The 22535-nt window shown below is 30.1% G+C and overlaps 1 protein-coding gene across 1 annotated transcript; it reads right to left on the bottom strand.

Moving 5' to 3' along the window:
- Positions 1-1793: 1793 nt before the first annotated feature.
- Positions 1794-5054, bottom strand: LOC149060234 (uncharacterized). The gene is made up of 3 exons (XM_089216949.1): positions 4348-5054; positions 2871-3167; positions 1794-1921 (listed from the first exon to the last, which is right to left on the bottom strand). The coding sequence occupies exons 1-2, from the start codon at positions 4944-4946 to the stop codon at positions 2897-2899; spliced, it is 870 nt and encodes a 289-aa protein (XP_089073075.1). The 5' UTR covers positions 4947-5054; the 3' UTR covers positions 1794-1921; positions 2871-2896.
- Positions 5055-22535: the final 17481 nt, after the last annotated feature.

Here is a 22535-nt window from a genome sequence, read left to right as displayed (position 1 = left end):
GCTCAAGATCAACTTTATGTAAAAAAACTTCCAATTTCGTAAGTGACACGAAAAATCTCAGGGGGGCAATGGCCCCCACTGGCCCCTCCCTCCGGGCGTCCCTGATACATAGTAATATTGCTCTAATCTTGTGGTAAAGTATGTGGTTTTTGATTATTTTTTTGTATCACGAGATCTTAGTTATTGTAACCTAATTAGTTTAATACCTAAAAAACTGAAATAATTAAACTATTGATGAATGACAATACCGGTAACCTCGGTATGACGGTATATTATAATTAGTGCTTCGATGTTTAAGCACTTAAAACTACTGTAATACGCATGCATTTATACAATAAAAAATTACGAAATATGCATTATTAGCCAATAAAAACGCCAAAACATGCACAAATAAATTTATTATAATTCGTAAAACATAAAAATATTTTATTACTTTGTAGTTATTATTACTATTTTTTTTAAATAAAATTTGCATATAATACACGTTTTAACGGACACGACAATTAAAGTCGTAGGTACTAATACGTTATAGGTACGGGCGTCGCCGGGTACAAAATTCTATTACCTATTGGCTAATGGTATGGATTACGTTGGTATCTAATAATGTTCCTAACACGGTTCCTAACAAACATAATATTAAAATTTGTATTTATTGTCAATGCTAAGTAGATTGTATTTACCACCTTTTAAACTGAAATATATAAATTGTGAAATTAATTGTATAGTTTGTTAATTTAAATTATTTAAAAAAAAATTTTACTGAAATATGCATTTTTATTTTTAAAATCCCATTTTATGAAATTAAAATACAAAACCATTAAATATGCAAAAATATGTGATTTCATAAACATCTGAGCAATAATTATAATACATAATGTTATATATTATAAATTTATAAGATATAATAGTTCTCATATAACGGAGGAACTGGTGTTTAAATTATATTTTATTTTCTGATGTTTTACCCGTCATCTAGGTATATATCTTTTATTATTTATTAAATCCTACAAGTACACTATAGGTACAGCTTTGCACAAAATATGTTTTTTTATGAATGAATATACTTATACCTTAAATAGTAGTTGATGACTGATGAGTATATGAAAATAATTTTATATGACATAAATGTATTTTTTCAAGTATTATATATTGACTTGGCTCACTCTGTCATGACTGATGTCTCCGTCTTAATAACGCATAATATGCCAAAATGTACCTACGTCCAGCAGTCCCAGTTATGTATTATTAACTTAAATATTATGATGAATCTACCTGATAAATCACCGAAATTAAATGTAAGAACATTATTTGTGTTCTCTTGATGAGTTCTTTATATTTTTTTTTTTCAATAATGTTTCTCGAGCAACGAAATCGCAATACAAGATGAGTAACTACCTACAATACGTAGCGTGTAGTAAGCATACATCGTACACTGAAAATTGCGTTTTTTTTTTTAATCTTAAACCTTAAGACTCTTTTAACACATTTACAACCTTCTTACTTTTAATCGTAGTATTTCTGAAATTTGACGTTGAACTTAATTTTTTTTTTTCTGACCGGTGCTTCGAAAAACCTTTAATGTATTACGTTTTTTTAGGAAACACTACGTGAAAATAAATGAGTATACAATACTTACGAATAAAAACCATATTTTATTTATTAACTGTCATTATCCATAACATTATTTTTACCAGTCGTATTGTTTTAAAATAATGTTTAAAAAAAAAAATGAAAAAAAAAATACATTCAACATAATTATTATAGGTGATCGATACATCATGAAAATTATTATTGTAAAAAATAAATTATTATTATTACTTATTTTAGATTTTAAGTATCTTATAAAAAAAAATGGAAGAACACTAATATATTGAAATAAGTCAAAAATCATTGGCACTCTTATGTAATCTTGATCATGTACCTAAAACAATATTATTAAACAAAAAATTAATAATCATAACATTGTATGTAGGTAAACAAATATAAATGTAGGCGTCGAGTATATGCGCATGTGAAGAGAAACTGTTTTTGGTTTGGAAATCAAATTGATAATTTTATATAGATATCTATGGTTATGGTTAAGAGGACGCTACACGCACATCTGTCGTCTCCGTCTTACAAGTGCGTAACATGGCAGATTTTACACTCGGCAGATCACGTTTAGCTCCGTTAGTTTGAAATTTAGATTGCTTCTTATAAAAATTAACGGTAACATTGTTATCGAGAGCTTCTCATAGACTTTTTATGATAATTTAATTTTAAAGCTAGTTATGAGTAGGTAATTTAAGATATACAAAAAATTTACAATTTTAAAATACTCATAACTAGCTTTAAAATGAAATTATTATAAAAAGCCTATGAGAAGCTCTCGATAATAATATTACCTTAATTTTTATAAGAAGTCAATTCACTCTAAATTTTAAACCGATGGAGCTAAACATGATAAGCTGAACGTAAAATTTGCCATGTTACGTACTTGTAAGACGGAGACAACAGATGTGCGTGTAGCGTCCTCTAAAGTATAATGAATACTATAACTTGACTTGTAACACCAAATAGTTAGAAATTTGTGAACCTCATCAATTTTGTGGGTAATTTTATAAATGAAAATTTATAATTATTAATTTGTGATGCAATAAATTTATCATGACTCATGAGTCATCACAATAAAACTGTTGTGTCCATCTTCATAGTTTTTATATAAAGATTTATTTCAACAACACGGTCGTATTGACTGTATTATTGTAGGTACGTGTAAAAGTGTAAGTATTATTATTATTATTTTTATTATAATTTTAGTCACAGAAAACTCCCATGCGATGTATGATATAAAATAAATGTTATTACAGTAATTATGAAAATATACTAACCGCATGATGTATCGTAGTTTCAGTATCTAGCGATTATGCAAATTCAGGAATCTGTTTCTTGCAACCAATGCCTCGTAGAATTCCACGACCATTGCGGGTCTGAACGTGCGCATCAGGCTTGCCTCGATTGGTCGGGCCAATCGATCAACGTTGTTTCTCCAACTCACTCGGTACAGTATCTCATCACTGATTACATCATGAAAGAAGCCGTGAAGCCGTTCTGGTTCAAGGTTACGATGAAAACCATTGAACGTGAGCCCGCGATCAAAAGGCCTCATGGAAAATAATTCTTGTCGACTGTGGGGAATAAAAATCGATAGTAGTTAGTCGTGAATACAGCATGCGCAACATTATCTCAATGATAACGATTTAAAAACAATAAGTTTTGGTACGTATCGATGGTATACGTCAAATTATTACGAGTGTAACACTCAATTATTGACTTATACCCTATAGCAGTATAGCGTATGCTCGAGTATCATAGTGACCTTGAAAATTTCGAACAAGGGTCGGAACGAATTACCGTAATGTTGTCCGAATTGGACAACGATAACGACGAGAAAGAAAAAAAAGTGGGTAAGTGGATGTCGCTCTGCTGTACATTAGGGGGTGGGGTGGACTTCTGACAAGGGTAGGTTAAATTTGAATGCAATGATAAGTATAATTGTATACGAAAAACGATTCTGAACGGAGATGATTTGTCAGTCTAGGATATATTATATTTAAATATTGTCATAAATTCTATTTTGAAACAAATATTTTATTTTTCAATTAGGACTCATTTTGCATAAGGCAATTTTTTTCCAAAAAAATTGTATGTAGTTATCATAGTTCATAATACCTTATATTATCATAGATATACATATACCTGGTTAGAGGATAAATCGTTATCATTACGCGATTTCATAAAAATTTGAAACTCAAACGCTCAAAACATTTTTCCTATAATGACGCTTCAAATTTTTTCTACAGTTATTTGTATCAAAACTTATGGAAAACTTAGTGTTGAATTTTTTAACCTTAGATATAAATACAAACAATTTTATGAATTTTGAACTACAGAATAATTTGCAAATATTCATGGTTTTGACGAATTTTTGTCAATATTTGAAATTCAAATGCTAATAAAAAAATTGTGACCATGTATTCTTATAATTTTTTAATCGCTATAAGAATAACTTATGAGGAACTTTGTATTAAATTTTCAAGTATTTTGATTGGGCCAAAAAAAATTTATCGATACTTAAAAAAAAAAATTTCAGAAAAACTTAAAATTTCTGTTGTCTATAAATATCTCAAAAAAAGTCAAAATATTTTGAAAATTAAATCATGTAAAGAAAATGCCAATCAAAATAACTGGTAAAATTTTCAAAGTCACGCGCACACACTCGTTTATAAACATTGTTTATTTATTAACACCGTCGTTATTGTTATCCATTAAAACACGCATTAATAATAAGTTGTTGTTATACCGTACCTAAAAGGATGTCTGTAACGTCCGCGACTCTCAAAATTCACACTCAGGCGTCTTGCTCTTCTTGCTACGTTCCTCGACGGTTGTTGACGGACGTGGCCGACAGTAGTACTGAATTCCATTGGTTCCGTATCATCTTCAACCGTGGTCGATGGCCGTTCTCTTTCCTCATCACTGGAATTGATTGCAGGAACCCGGGGGACTACCGAGAAATCTTTGATGAGCGACGAAGCCTCGTCACTGGTAGCTCCATTCGTGTCATCATTTTCTTCACTGTTCTTAGCTCCATTCGTGTCATCATTTTCTTCACTGTTCTTAGCTCCATTCGTGTCATCATTTTCTTCACTGTTCTTAGCTCCATTCGTGTCATCATTTTCTTCACTGTTCTTAGCTCCATTCGTGTCATCATTTTCTTCACTGTTCTTCTCCATTTCTTCAGCTTCTTCGGCATCTTTTGTACCTTCCGTTTCCACCGTTGTTTCCTCAGCTACATTTGATTCATCCAAATCCTCCATTTCTTCCGTTTCTGGTTCTGGATCCCCAGTTTCAGTCCATTTCATTTGTTCCTCGTCTAGTGGAAATTGACGGAGAAGGCTAGGCATGATTAGCGATGGACGTGAAAGAATTCGATAATTAAATAAAAAAAATACAACGAGACTGGAGTGACCGACAGGATTCAGGGAAGTAGTCAACAAACAACGAGCTATACCGACAAGTACCAAACGACTAACTGGAAAGCCGCTCGACGGCGTCCACTGGCCCACAGAACTGCCAAAACACAGTCGTCGGTAATAATCGGAGGCAGTCGTGGCGGCAGTGGCGCGGTGACGTCGCAGCGGCGATGTTTCAGGCTGGCCATGAGCGGTCCAAACATCGACACCACCACCACTATAGCCCTCCACCACAACCACTGCAGGTAATGATTTCAAACAAAAACGAAAATAATATTATACACATACATGCATAGTAAGCATTATACGAATGAAAAACACGAAATTATTTTTTTCTCAAAAAAATGATTTTTATCGTTCGTCGCGTAAGCCTTACTATGTTACGAATTTGGCTATCATCTTCACCTAATATTCGGTATTAATTAATATTAATATTTTTATTTTTATTATTATTCCACAACTACTGTATTTCCAAGTTTATATATTATACGCTTTCATAATTTGCATTTTATCCAAAAAACAATGTTTGGGAACTTGTATGACGTATCAAAAAAACTCGATTAATCTCTTTTATTTCAGATGGCTTTAAAATGATGATAATTAATTTTATCTGAGCGTCTGGGCAAGGTGAGAGGGTAGGTACGCTTACCTATATTGGAAATGGTATTCAACCGGTAACATTCTATGAGGGTGTTTACCCGCATGTGTCTTCTCCACGGTTTTAAATAATACAGACATTATTCTAAAATATTTTGCTTCATCGGCAGTTCCAATGTTGTGTTATTGGCTTTTATATTATTATAGAGGAATTGACTTTTCATGACTGGTTAAAAGATAGGATTTTAGATTAAGAGGGCGCAACACCCGTTTTGTTGTCTCTGTCTTACAAACGCGTAACATAGCAAATTAACGTGTTTGTAAGACTGAGACAAAAAATACCGGTGTGCGTCATCTTAAGAAAATTCTGTAGACTTGTACTAAGTGTTTTGAAATTTCCAATAAGATACAACCCGTTACAAGTGATCTGATCATAAACGATTTCTATGTCTCTAATCAGTATAGTCAATCAACTGTTTAAAATAGCAAAATTACTTATAACTAATAACTGGCCCCTGTATACTTCAAATCCAATTGCTTTTGCGTGGGATCTGCCTACTGCCTGTCATCTTATTTGTTTTTACAAAATTAATATTTTTAAGTGAGTTATGATCACTTTTTATTATTAATATTTTATGTACCTAGGTACTCTATGTAACTCACTTAAAATGTAAAACATTATAGAAAAACAACGAAAGATCACATGACAGCACATGTGGGTAAAACGTGTTCGACGATATCAGAGAACTATTTTCTTTTTCTATCTGACCTAAAGGAAAATAAAAAAATTTCGTTCAGTGTAATCAACCTTGTGTAGTGGGCTATTATTATTATTATTATTATTATTATTATTATTATTATTATTATTAATATAATAATAATAATAATATTATAATATATTATATATATATAAATATATTATAATAAATTATATTATTATTATAATAATAAATCAATCTATTATCAAACTTCGAGCTAAGAATATCACCCGTGTTCTTCCATCGGTTCTTACGATATTTGAATTATTAAGTATTTTATGGGTAAACTACATCAGTCATAAAATAAAACTATTAATTTTTTTTTTGTTTGCTCTACTGAATAGTGGATTTTTTTTTTTAGAATTTACGTAAAATTTGTATTTTAAATTTTTAGATTTTTTATCTCGTCATTGTATAGGATATACAATTATCTAACATGGCCCGGTAAAAAACGGAGGACACAAAAAAAATATGCGAATTCTACAACTGCTGAGCCTAAATATTAAAATATTATTTAGATGTATACCGACGTGCGAAGCGTCTTTTATCGTTCTACGATCGGCAGTGGTGAGGAAGTGGTACTTTGTGAAAGATTATGTTTGGTTAATGACGACACTGACGAATATGTGGACGGCGCATTCGAGTTGTTTTTTCTCTGTTTTACAATAGCACCAAAATAAAAGACATTTAGCAATTTCAGTCTTATGTATTGATGTAGTTGGCTTTACTATTAGTTTAATGACTTATTATCAAACTTCAAGTTGATAACATAATTCGTGACATTCGTGTTCTATCGTCGGTTTTTTTCAATGTTTTAGTTTTCAAGTGTGTTACATTTATTTATTTATCTACGTAATATTATATTATTAATAATATTTAAAAATGTTCATAATTCGTTTAAAAATTGAAATATCATAAAACTTAACCAATGATGGAACACATCAGATAATGCTCTTACTATTAAATTTGATTATAGATCAATTCACTTTGACATTAAATAGCTAATAAATAAGGTATAATAACACAAAATTGGAGATTTGGAATATATATTTACGTCCATAGACATGTTATGGACCTATAAAGAAACAGATAGAAACAGTGAGTGAGAGTGAGAGTAAGACAGACAGAGTGAGAGTGTTCCGGTGGCCAACATTGTTGGAAAAAGATATAGCACTAATAAATCGAAATTATTCATTATCGTGGTGTTGCTCATTATTACAGACGTGCGGTCGCGCACGCACACTAGAGCAGCCCATTGTTTATTTAACACACAACAGTGATTGATATCATGTACAAACATTTATACGAGATACGACTCGTAACCGTAACCGTGACCGGTAGTATACGAAACGCGAAGGATTATAATACAACTGAAAATGTATGTACATATTATATAGTTTTTTGAAACACAACTAAATCATATAAACTATTGGTATCACATAAACTATTAGTGTCTATTATTTAGATCAGTTACGGCAATTTGAAAAATACTTGTGATGTCATAATTTCTTAGCCGTCGCCGTTTATACTTTATACTCAGTAAACTCTTTTTCGTGAATATTTCAAACAACTGTCGCGGTTGGCACGTAACTAGTCATTTTTCTATAAGGGGGCCATTATTTTTTGGCCCCTTTCTGTTTTTTGTACCCAATACCACTCCTCTCCTTATCAGACAATATCTATAAAAAATTATACTACATTTCACAATGTATTGTCTGTATTAGTTAAGCATTATATTTTTGTTATTTATTAATATAGGTACACAATATAATAATATACATCTTAAAAAACTATATTAGGACAAGTCGTCTATTTCTATGGTTCACTGCTTAGTGCTAAGTCTCTAGCTCGATAGATAATAATATTATATTGGGACATATAATTTTGTTAGGTATGTTTATTTTATTATACGATTACCGTATCGGTCCACTATTATCATAGGCGCAAATCACCAAAAAACATTAGGGGGGCTTAAGCACCAAACATTTTTGAGGAAACAGACCAAACTCGTGAGGGGCTTCGCCCCTCACACACCCCAATAGTACTATGCTATATATTATATAAATAAAAATATAAAATAAAAATCAAACAAACACAACTAAACATTTTATTATTATTATTTATTTATTAAAAATGTAAAGGCAATGTGCGCTTATTTTCAGCAAACTTATTTAAAATTATGTCTTTATCAATGACTAGATCGCTCTCAATATGAATTACCGATAAGTCAGATAGTCTTTCCTGACCCATCGTGGTACGCGACTCGTGGTTGGGTAATGCCATGCTTGGAACCGTTCTGGTATTATAATTTTTATACAAATAGTAAAAACTATAATTTATAATCAATGATATTATGTTTGTAATAACTAATAATTGATATTTGTCATTTGATAATATTATATATATATATATATATATATATATATATATAATTATATTATAATGATGGTCAACGGAACGGAATGCAATCAAGCTACAAAATTATTTTAATCCTATTTTATGGAATTACTCACGCGGGTCTAATTAAATAAAACTATATACCTGTAGTGTCGCGTTGCGGTCGGTCTGCGTAGATTATAGATACTCCGAATTTTATTATTTACATACCTATATGTTTAACAATTTATTATTTCCCGTTAATATCATAATTTCACAATTATTATGATATTATATAATATGTTTTATACGTCATTGCAGTTAAATATATCCAGACGTAAACTCGACATATTATATTATAAATAATTAAATAAATATAAAACTGTTTTTGAATTTTTAATAAATGTAATTATTTTGAAAATGTGATGGTAATAGTACTATAAGTTATAATCACGGGATTCGGGGTGCTAGCATATATATATAATAGTCTATTATATATGTATAGTATTGTGTGTAGTTGTGTTTATCAAATGTGCGTTCGATATCCGTATTTGGCATTCCTAAATTTCAATTTATTAATAAACGTCTTATTGTCTATCTTGTATTATTTACGAATATTTATAAAATTTCGGAATTTAATTTTTGTTGTACGATCGTTAACTTTACTGTATTATGGAGTACCATATAATATAAAATTAGAATTTAACCGGCTTGGGACAATTATATTACAAACCATAATATTTAAAAATAAAAATAATGGGGGCCAGTCCGGGGCCACTGACATTTCTTAGGGGGCCAGGCCCCCTAAGCCCCCCCCCCTTGGTGAAGTGCCTGTGCCGCGGCTAAATATATAATAGGTATGGTTATTTTTTTATGGTATCCCTATTTTTATTACACTACATTATGGTATTATACATTTTCATAAATTACATTTATGGTATAGGTATACAGTCCAAAAACTGAAAATCGTATGGTTTCGGTTTTGTTGAACTCTGGACCACAGTCGACCCTCAACGTTTCCGGTTCGGGGAATTTTAGATTCGTCATTCGTTCGATGTAATTAATAATTACTATTATCGCAAAAGAACGATTGCTAATCACATAGATAAAAAAATGTAGTGTGTTTTAATAAGTTTAAATTAAAAAATGTCCTAAATTATCGAAAAAACCTACCACACCGATGGATATTGTATATTGACTTGTTCGTTAATGTTGAATTTGAAATTTAAAATAAACAATAAATTTATTTGTATACAAATGTAAAACGAACGTTATCATTAACACAATCCATTGAATAAAATAATAATAATCATTATAAAAATATTTCATTGGCCAATATTAAAGGTTACTATTGATTTTTAAAATTTATTTGTAAATAGATTATTTTGCCTTGAAAGACAGGTGTAGTACAGTGTATTATCATTTTATTTTTCGTGTATTAGTTTTGATTTTTTTTTCGTAACTGTAAATTACGAGAAATAGTGACAGTCCTCCGTCATATTTTAGAAAAATATGTATAAAACATTATCCATTACCACTGGCACGTTCCCCTCACCCTAATCCACCACTGACCATACCTATACATATCAACAATCAATCGGTGCATAATATAGTTTTTCCAAAATATACGAATTGCCTCTCAGTCTTATCGTTAACAACGCTATGTTGTACGTTTGCAAGACGGAGACAGCATATGAGGGTATAGCGTCCTATTAAGAGGACTTTAGACCCGCATGCCTTGTCTCCGTCGTACAAATACGTAACATAGCAAAATTAACGCTCAGCAGATCCGTTTAGCTACATTTGTTAAAAATTTAGAGAATTTTTACGGTTAGCAAATCACGTTTAGAACCGTTAATTAAAAATTTAGGGTGAATTGACCTCTTAAAAAAATTAAAGGTAACACTATTATTTAGGGCTTTTCACAGGATTTTATTATATTTTAATATTAAAGCGAGTTATGAGTATTTTAAGATATACAAACAATTTACAATTTTAAAATACTTGAAACTAGCTTCAAAATGAAAATATAATAAAAATCCTATGAGAAACCTTAGATAATAGTGTTACCTTTAAACCTTTAATTTTTATACGAGGTCAATTCACCCTAAATTTTTAATTAACGGTTCTAAACGTGATTTGCTAACCGTAAAAATTGCCATGTTACGCACTTGTACGACAGAGACAACAAATGGTCGTGTAACGTCCCCGTAAGAAGACGTGATCCCGTCCGTGTTGTCTCCGTCTTACAAATGTGTAACATTGCAAAAACAGTTTAGCGCGGGATAGAACCTCTCAGTGTGTATTATTACTTATTAGCAGAAACACCATAAGTGGACATAATATAGAAGACAATCTTTTCTGTGCCGTAGCGTTTTTATTTGTTTGATATCTTTATTTAAAAAAAATTATTTATACTTTTAAAAATCTGATGTTTTTATGTTTTTCAAACTTCTTTAACTTTCGATATTGGTCTTATCAAAAAAAATTAAAATTCCCATAACTCAATTGAAAACAGAATTATCGTAAAAAAATTTCCAACCAACACGGATAATTGGTCTTACCATAAAGTTTCACTCTAATTTTTAAGCTAACGGATTAAAGCGTGAATAGCTGTGCGTAAATTTGATGTGTTACGCGTTTGTAAGACTAAGACAACAAATACGGGTGTTGCACCATCTTAATATATATAATATGTACTAGTTGTCTCCGATGATCATGCAGTTCAAAATTATAAACGAGCTGCCTCACTAGAATGTTCACACTAATTAGCTACTATATTGAATCAAGTACCTAGTGGTTCATAAACTTCATTTTCATAGTGAACCTCGTAAATACGCATAAATCGAATTTAAAATAATAATAAACACAAAAATTATAATAAAAAATAATATGTAAATAAAAAAATAACTAGTGGTAACACCTACAAGTAGTCAATCAAATAAAAATGTATACATTAATATAATTTAAGTCAGTAAAAAAATTATATAGTACACCATTATAGCTTAGGGTTATATTTATTAGCTAATTTTTTTATGTATTCAAAATTTGATATAATTTTATTATTCAACTTATTTGAATATCAATCAAATTTATTTTGTTTCTTATTTGTAATTTTGCATGTAGGTTAGGCATATTATAAGTTCGTATTAAAATTACCTTATCGGTTTGCATTAATTTTAAAACTTAGATCAATGCATAAATTAAATTAGGATGTACCTATGAAGACTCTTAATAGTTCTTAAATTTGTCACGGAAAGAAGAGGCCAAGCCAGATTAAGACATTTATTTTTTATTTTTTATAAACATAAAATATAACACTCATTAATCAGTATTTATATTTATATATATTTAAATATATAAGAAATATTATGTTAACTATCTTTTTAATATTATAAGTACTTTGTTATAAAGTAATAAACAATAAAAATGTTTCGATAAAAATGTAAATACATTTATTAAATTAACAATATTGTAAACATAATTGAAATCGAAATTGAATATTAAAATGTTAGGATTTATTATGTAAGTAAATTATTTTATTTTTGTTATTTATAATATTTTTATTAAAATGCTTTACTTGACTTTCATTCTTTTGGCGAATTGGTCAATGCATTCATTCCATGAAATAAAAAACATTTTCAATAATAAGAATAGCAAAATAATTTAATTTTTTTTTTTAAATAGCCGTAGATCTCAAAATATTGTGGTCTGCGCGCGTTATGAAACAAAACATTTTGAAGCGGTCACAATACGAACGAATTTGATCGTTCGCTTTTACTGCGTTTGTAGTTGGTGTAAATGTTATTTATATTATGATAATAATCATTAATCATTATAGTCGTTTAATAATATTACAAAATTATTACTATTCCGTGGAGACAGGGACACGGTTGTCACTGTAACTGAAATAGTATTACTTGTAATTCGAATGTGGTAAAATTCGTAGAAACGCGTTTGCGAGTTCGCGCGCCGAGCACATCACTATCGTAATCGCTAAGAATTTTTCCACTCCAACTGGCAAATAATTTTACCTATCTACCTACGTCATTTCAAACTTTACGCCTTTAAAAGATACCCGTTTGCGTACCTACATTTAACCTTTTTCGCGACTCGTTTGGGTACAAATAACTCGATTGCGCACACGAAGTTTTTATATCTGCGATAAATTAACCAAAACGTAGGACTCGTTTGCGTACACAAACTATGGCAAAAGTCTACAAAAACCCAAAAGAACTAAAAAAAATTATGTTTAAGATTGTATTCCTCACTTTTCACAGGCTTTACAGGTGTGTGTTACGTATACAAAAATCTAAAACGATACCACTGGTGTAGGTATATCAAATTTGATTACTTAGCTACACTTTGATTAAGGTTGTTGTATACAGTGTGTTCATCAATTTAGGAAACAAAGGTTTTCTCGGCCGGATTTTATTGGAATAAAACGATTTTTTTTTTACAAGTTGGTGGAACATAATTACACGTTTTCAGATAAATTTCAAATTTTTAACCCTCTCAGTACGCTCATGCACAATACAACTTGCATTTTGCGCTTAGCAGATTACGTTAAAGCTGTATTAGTTTTAAAGTTAGAGTGAATTGATCACTTGTAACATTTGAAGATAAGAGGTTTATTTGGTCGACCTCAAGAGCATTTTACTATATTTTAATTTTGAAGCGAGTTTGAGTATTTTGAGATTTAATAAAAATTTTAAATTTTAATATACTCTTATAATTTTCAATAGACCCACGAGGTCGTCTAAATAATACTCTTACCTTTTAAATTTTATAAGATGTCAATTAACTTTTATTTTTAAACCAAAAAGCTAAACGGGATATGCCGAGCGTAAAATTTGCAATGTTATCCACTTATAATAAAGATATCAAACACATAAAAACGCAACGATATAGAAATGACTGTCTTCTATAATTCTATATTATGGTAACTTAAGGTGTTTCTGCTAATAATACACACTGAGAGGTTCTATCCCGCGCTAAACTGTTTTTGCAATGTTACACACTTGTAAGACGGAGACAACACCGGCGGGTATCACGTCTTCTTGAGCGGACGCTACTCGACTATTTGTTGTCTCCGTCTTACAAGTGCGTATAACATGGCAATTTTTACGTTCAGCAGATCACGTTTAGCTCTGTTAGTTAAAAATTGACCTCTTATAAAAATTAAAGGTAACACTATTATCTAAGGCTTCTCATAGGATTTTTATTATATTTTAATTTTAAAGCTAGTGTCAAGTATTTTAAAATTATTGTAAATTGTTTGTATATCTTAAAATACTCATAACTCGCTTTAATATTAAGATATAATAAAATCCTGTGAAAAGCCCTAAATAATAGTGTTAACTTTAATTTTTTTAAGAGATCAATTCACTTATATTTTTAAACCAACAAGCTAAACGTGATAATATGCTGAGCGTAAAATTTGCCATGTTACCCACTTGTAAGACGGAGACAAGGCATGCGGGTCTAACGTGCTCTTAATAGGACGCTATACCTGCATAATATGCTGTCTCCGTCTTACAAACGTACACCATAACATAAACTATTTTACGCGGTATAGAACCACTCAGGCTGTAGTCATAACTACGAAATGAAATTTTCACACTGTTAAAAGGGGAACATATTTTATTGTGCAACATGGTTTTTATTTTTCAATATCGCAATTACAAAAAAAATTGTTTAAAATCATTATTTCAAACTTGAATAACTTTTTTGTATCTTTAAAATTTCGTCATACGTTTGTCAGGCGGAGACAACATATTATGTTATAGTTAAGACCTAAAATTATATAAATAAAGTCATGAATGCACAGAATAATATGGCTTCTTATTAATATATAATCAATACTACTAAAATACGCTCTCTCTTCATCAAGCGTAGGTTACTTAATTAAAATTGTTATGACGTATAATTTTCTTTTAACTGTGTCAATAAACCATTTACAGTATAAAATATTTTGAAATAACATAGTGCCCTAATCTAACAATAAAAAAAAAAAAAATGGAATATCTTACATCACTCTGTTACTCGTATGACAATGGATAGACATGTAAATATTTTAAGAATTATTAATTGGGTACAAATATTTAAGGCGTAGTGTCGAAATCGCCCGGTAAATCACAACTACGTCTCGAATAAATCCAATATGATCTTGTCAAGATGTCTTTAATTTAAGACAGTTATCCTAAAATTTCAAACGATTCTATTTTCACGAGCAATCTCCAATCACTAAGAATTAATTAAATCAATATTGTGAGGCTTCAAATGGTTTCTTGACTTAGTGACTCATGTGATTTAGTGACTCACAATATTGAACTATTATTTTTATCGTGTCATTAAGCTAATCGATTTTTATTGTGACCATTTTGGTTGTATTTTATTTGTTGTCTTATATTTTATTCTTAAATATACATTATTACTGTTTTACATTTGTCGACGATAACGTTTAACAAAGGCATTATTTGAACGATGCGATAAAAGTGTATAAACACCGAAATGCACTCTGAACAGTAAAATATATTGAACAATTATGAGAATTTTCATATTATTATGTTCACGTTATGAACGTATTATAACAACAAATATAATTATTCCAAAAGGTTATCAGTGGAAAAAAAATATATTACCTATCTGACCTTCCGGTACAACATTCAGTGTATTAACATCGTTTTCCATAATCTTTCAAGACGGCCATTTAACTCGGTAAATAAACTAATTCAAAAGTATCCCAACAAATAACAATAAAGTCAAAATATTACCTACTACTTTAAAATATAATACTTTATAACTTTATAATATTCCGAATATTCGTATTGGTTATAAAATAATGTCGGAGCACCTTTATTGTGTGCTCTCTCTGGCCTACGCGTGACATGGACAAAAGACAATTATTACCTAACCTATGCTAAATCGGGTTTTTCAACCGATTTTTAAGCGATCTTACTATCTTAGAATAAAATTACGCATGAAAAAAAAATATATGGAAAATTATATCATATAAACGAGTGTTTGACAAACCAGTTTGTCTAAAAATTTTTGTCTCAATACAACTTATGGTCACGGTAGATACCTAAGCAGTTATTTATTCGGAGAATAGTCAGTAAAAGGTAAGGGTACGATTTTAGTCGAAAAGCGAATCCGCCGAAAAGGGTAGGGTACGTTTTTAGTCGTAAACGGACTCGCTGGTTCCTACACGAGAATAGCTGGTAAACAATTATATTGTACGTTAGTTCCTATACAAAATAATATGTGATTGATGTGTTGATTCTCGTACTTGAATATAAAAATGAGATGTATGAATTCCTACAGGGTGAAAACAAATTATTTATGGAAGTTCCTGGTGTACCTAGGCTGTAAAAAAAAAATTAAATAAGGTGAGTATTTGGTTAGTTCCAGTGGCGTCATTTGGAGGTGGGCAAGGGGCAAGGTGAGCATTTACCGCCGTTGGATTTTAAAAGTAGCCCAAAGGACCGGTGTCCGGTTGTTACCTTTAACCATGATAATATTATAATAGATTAACGCAAAACATGTCTATTTTTATAATATTAACAGAAAATATTATGCAGTGTACTAAGAAATTATTACCACAATGGTACATTTTTAATTGATAATTGAAATATTATATTTATATTTAGATGCATGAACGCGCGTATATGTATGTGTGTGTGTGCATGCGCGTTGGTGTGTTTGTGCTCGCGCGCTGGTGTGTGTGTGTGTGTGTGTGTGTGTGTACACGCGCAATGGTGTGTGTGTGCACGCGCGCTGGTGTCGGTGTGCGTGTGTTTTTTGTGAGGAAAAGGAACACAATATCGTTGTGTATGCACAGTGATCATAATATTCCGTATAGTTTTATTTCTAAAATCTAAAATTAATACAAATTCTAAAAACGACTATTAATTGGCACTCATTGGTATAAGAATATGCAATTTCTTTTAAAAAATATCTGCCAAAATATAAGTGATATGTCCATAAATTCGCAAATGTGATTATGTCGCAGATATGTTTGTTTTTTTTATTTATTAATTTTATTGTGTCAATACACCGAGTATTTTTGCAATGTAAAGTAGATATGTGAGACCGGTCTTTTTTTTTCACCCATTCGGGCCGGTCAAAAGCTCTATTGAAAACAATGAAAACTGAAATGACGCCACTGCTTAGTTCCTATGTGGACAAAATGACTCACTGATATTGGAATATAATATTTGTGAATATATTAGTACAATCATTATCAGCACTGGGCCGCGAGCCATAGGTATAATATTAAATATTATATATAATAATATACAATATAATTAAGTTTTTTGTAATGAAAATTTTTTATTCCTAATAACTATATATACATGTATATATGTGTATAATATAAATTATAATTTTATGAAAACGTATATAGGTATACTAAGGGTGGGCCTCAAATATTGTTTTACAAAATTAGTAGTCCGCGAAACTAAAAAGGTTGGGAACCGCTGCTATAGGTATACAGCAGGGTGGTACCATCACATACCCATTAGTCCAAATTTTCTACTTTGTGTCCGCTGACGGACTAGGTAAATGGACTCGACAATAATTTGCATGATATGGTAAGTTGGGTCTCAGTTTCAAACCCACTTACCTACCTAACCATATAGCCATCATTATTCATACCATGAGTTTAACATTTTATATCTAATAATTGTTATAAAACACATTTAAATCTAATATATCTCTATTTAATTGTATATTATTTATACTAATAAAAATTTAATTTATTTTTTGATTTATACGATGCATACCATAAGACATTTTTTATTTATACAATTAATATCATGGTAAAAATATATAGACGATTATTGAATTTTTATGGATGTAACCGAATAATATTTTTATATGTATTGCTTTGAAGGTATTTTTATACTCGTGTACAGTTCACGCTGCAGTAGGTATAGTAGATACCGTGGTGGGTAAAATAACTTCCCAATCATTGTTTGAGTGCGACAGGGTCTCGGCGCCTTGTGGGATGTGTGACGCGTCATATATATATATATCGTTTACATTGTGCGTATTGTAGACTGCTTATCCCCAACGACCCCAACTGTGTAAAACATTTCAATGAACATATTATGTACGGTCTGTTTCACCGTCAGAACATAAAAGGTGACACATGAAGATAAAATATAATTCAAAGCGTTATTTACTACGTGACATTGGGCGGGCATCACATAAGTTAATATAGAGAGATCGAGAGAGAATTCTTCTACACATAGATATTATATATATATATATATAGATAGATATTATATATATATATATATATATATATATATATATATTGTAATGTTTGTTAAATGTTTCGTTATACTAAGTATATTATTCGGTTTTAATCGGCAACTGCGGGAGGCTATGGGTTTGGGTATTTCGATGGCAAAAATTGACAGTATATAACGCATTAATAAAATACAAGACGAAATACGTGTCCGTCACAGTTTATTGTTGTATATTTCTATAGACTTTTGGCACGTATCACTATTGTACATAATATAATATAGATAGGTAGGTACTGCAGCAGTGCCCAGAGACCGTTATCGCAATAAAGACGTCGTCTGGCCGACGGAAAAAACTATATGGATAAATGCACCTTCAGTGTCAAGACTAATCGCATTTATTTTTATGTTGTAGGAAATTATAATCCGGACAAATCCGGACCCAAGACAGCGATCGGTGCCTGCTAATGTCAATATTATAATATTTAATGATGTCTAGTAAAACGTACATATGTACCTACCAAGGACTGGCTAAAAGATTTTGTTGTACAATTATATGGGTATAATATCTATAGAAATTTGACTACAGCTTTGATGACAATCTAATCCTATATTCGCTTTCCAAACTGACGTTGTCAATATATATTATATTCGCCCCATAGAGTATAAACTATAAATTTCGGTTTAAATATTGTTATTTATCTAGATGGAACACGCACAGTTCATTTACAAATTAATTTTCTTTATGTAAATAAATTATAATGCCATAGTTAAAAAATAGTTATCGTAATCGGAAAATTTTACAAGTCTCGAGATTTTTTCCCGCATCCGGCCCGCGAGCCTTTTTTATCTGGCCCGCGCTACATTTTCAAATTGCATTAGGGCCCCGCCACACTACTCCGGTTTCACCGGACCGGTGAAAACGCACCGGTCATCCGGTTTATCAAAACACATTGATTTAAATTTAACCCGCCACACTATCCTGTAAGTTCATGTCCTGTCATGCGTCGACCGGATTGAAACGGTACATGATGCGTTGAAAACGGAAAGGGATAAACGGATGAAATAATCAAAACACATTATTTTATATCATACCTGTCACACTGATGCGTTTTAACCGGACTGCAGTTTTCGAATTTTCAAATTTGTGATTTTTTAATTATTTTTTTATTGAATAAATTAAAAATTTATCAATTATCATCATGTTTGACATTGATAAATTTATTCAATGTATTCAAAATAATAATTCGATATGGGAAATGGGCTCCAAAGAGTACTCAGACAAACACCTTAAATTAAAAAGTTGGATGGACATCGGAAGCTCAATGTATTTAGATTGGCATGAGCTTGAAAAAAATGGAAAAGATGAACGAGGTAAGGAAACAACACAATGTACATATTTTAATATTTATAACAAAGATACAAAGATGAGATTTTGACGACCCAAAAATGTACTTATAAAAATAGCTTTTAATAGTTTAAAATGTTTAAATCGTAAATTGAGATAAATAATATTGATTATAAAAAATTGTTATTAAAAATAAGGTTTAAAAAAAATGTTACAAACAATTTTATTTTATTGATTTTATGTTTTATCGATTTTAAATACTTAAATACTTAAAATTTAAATATAAATTTATAAACCTTTACAGTTAAAAGATATTTTATAATTCTATGTATCATTTATAACTTATATAAAACAAAATAAATATATGTAAACGATATGACGTATGCTGTCATTGTATATCATGTATAATATAATATATTATACATTGTATATACATTTATTAAATTAATGTATTTATTATTAAATACTGAAAAGGTAGTATTATATAAACAATACTATTTTTTTAAGTAGAAAAAATTAAATAAAGTAAATAAAAAATATTATAAAAATTAAATTTTTTGAAATTGAAATGGCACTGATCCAGGTCCCATGAAATATTTTGCGAAGTAGTCTCTAACTTCTGTACCTTGAGTACGAGCACCCGTACCACGAACTTTTATATCATCCAACATATTGGTCTCTGTATCTTCATTGTTGAAGCCTTCCCTTCTTCGAACAAAGTTGTGTAATACACAACACGATTTAATTATTTCGTCCACTAAATCAGGCTCAACTTGTATTGGTGTATGTAAGACACGCCACTTATTAGCCAGAACACCAAAGGTACATTCTACCGTCCTTCTTGCCCTTGATAGCCTATAATTGAATATAAGTTTAGTATCATTAAGACCACGTCCTGGGTATGGTCTTAATAAGTTCGAATGTAAGGCGAATGCCTCGTCTCCAATAAATACAAAAGGCTGAGGATGTTCATTTGTGTTCGGTAAATTTGCTGATTCTGGTAGATTAAGTTGATTTGAATAAAGTTTTTTCCCAAAAATACTATCTTTAAACACATTTGAATCACCCTCTTTTCCATAGGCACCAACATCAATTGCAATAAAACATAAGTTGGCATCAGCAATCGCCATCAGCACAATCGAAAAATACTTTTTGTAGTTGAAGTATAATGAACCTGAATTGTTTGGAGCTTTATATCGAATATGCTTACCATCTATTGCTCCTAAGCAGTTCGGAAAATTAGTCTTACCATAAAAAGTATTTGCAATTTCAACCCATCTTTCTGTTGAAGGCTCTGGCATTTCTTTTGGTTGTAAAACCATCCATAAAATCGTACACGTTTCTTTTACGATTTCCCCAATAGTACTCCGAGCAATGTAAAAATCAAATTTCAATGCACCAAAACTTGTGCCAGTAGATAAAAACCTTAAATTAAAAATAAATGTAATTATTATTTTAGGTTAAGGCTGTTTTATTTCATTATAAATCACCATCCACTGAACTAATTATTGCTAATAATCTAATAGTTTATTATTATATACCTACTATTATTACCTAAAATTATAACTATTTCATTATTTTGATGCATTTTTTATTTTGTTTTAAAAACTAAAAAGTAAAAGAGATGAAAAATACCTGGCGCCATATTCGTGATAATTATTCAAAGTTTATCAATCAAGGGAAAAGTGGTGACGAAGGAACTTCAAAAAAAAAATATGTTTACGCTGATGCATTAAATTTTTTGCAACAAACCGTGAAAAAAAGAAAGTAAGTTATACTTAAGTTTTTTGCAAATTAAAAAATAAATTTAAGCGTAAATCCACAATACATTTCTATGAGCGTCTCAGTTTTAATTTTGACAAAATACGTATAAATCACAAAATGTGTTAATTCATAAATTTATAAAAATTGTTCTTTTAAATCTTTTTAAATCTAAGATTTTAAAATTGAATACAAGATTTCTCGTAAACAAAAAAAAAATTTCTACCAGAAAGTCAAATTAAATTTATTTTTAGCGTTTGCTAAATAAAATAGATACTTTAATTTTACAATGAATGTTTATTTTATCATTTCCGACACTTGATAATGTAATACAGGGCAAAAAAAAAGATCCTATTTAAACGTATAACAAAAATTGTGAAATTATATGGTTAGTAAATAATTTTGTTTTTACTATCAAAATTGTTCTTAATCAGATTTACAAATTAGTCATTTTAAATTTACATATATTTCTCATATATTTTATTTTTTAAATTTGTACAAAATGAATGATATTATAATTTATGATAGTTTGTATTTGTATTATATTAATAAAGTATTATTATTAGGACGACAAGTAATATGGTGGAAAATGCAGCTGATGTTTTAAATGAAGTTGATGATATTTTTCATAACACTTCCGATGAGTCGGTTATAAGAGACACTGAAAATGACACAAATATGAATATTTCAAATTTACCTGGTCCGTCTCAAACATGCTTTCAAAGTAAAAAAAGAAAACCAGCTGAGACTCCTTTCCAATCAAAATTGTTGAATATGTTAGAAAAGTCCGAAGAAGTAGATCCTGATATAGCGCTTTTAATGAGTTTTTTAAACCACGTAAAAAAATTAACTGAAGATCAAAAACTGGATTTTCAATCTCATGTAATTAATTTTTTCAAATCTCTTTCCAAAACAGTACAACAACCGCAACATTTCCAAAATCCTGTTCACACATCCAACTTAAACAATCCTGTACCACAACCCTCAAATCATAGTATCTGTAGTATAAATCCTTTACAATCCGAAATTCCATATAATTTTCAAACAAATTATCCCAATAGTCTCAACTCTTCTCTGCATCATAACATAGGAACGCCATCAACAGTGTCCACTTCATTAACATATCAGCCATCAGATATTTATCAACAACCTTCTACTTTAACTACACCAACATCTTCAACAATACCACCTATATTTAATCCTTATTTTGTTCCTGGCCCCCTTACAGATACACATCCTTATAAAAATATTAATGACTAATAATTATTATTTAATTAAATATTAATAAGTTATTAATTATATTATTTTTTTTAAATACCGGGAAGGTAATGTTTAAAGAAAAAATTAATTATTTTAAGTCGAAAATTAATTTACACTTATTGCTGTATCAAGTAGGTGCCTACTTAAAAAAAGTATTAACTATTTT

Source organism: Diuraphis noxia, unplaced genomic scaffold, assembly GCF_037042655.1.
Source record: "Diuraphis noxia isolate RWA-SAM2 unplaced genomic scaffold, SU_Dnox_SAM2 contig0001, whole genome shotgun sequence".
Classification (NCBI taxonomy): Eukaryota; Metazoa; Arthropoda; class Insecta; order Hemiptera; family Aphididae; genus Diuraphis; species Diuraphis noxia.
Note: the sequence above shows the minus strand (reverse complement) of the source record. Positions and strands in the feature narration are given on the sequence as shown.

Bases quoted from the DNA above. Each gene is read 5' to 3' on its own strand.
- LOC149060234 (XM_089216949.1), bottom strand. From the start codon at position 4,946: ATGCCTAGCCTTCTCCGTCAATTTCCACTAGACGAGGAACAAATGAAA. The intron at 3,168-4,347 runs GTACGGTATAAC...TATTCCCCACAG, and splicing joins CGTTACAGACATCCTTTTAG to TCGACAAGAATTATTTTCCA.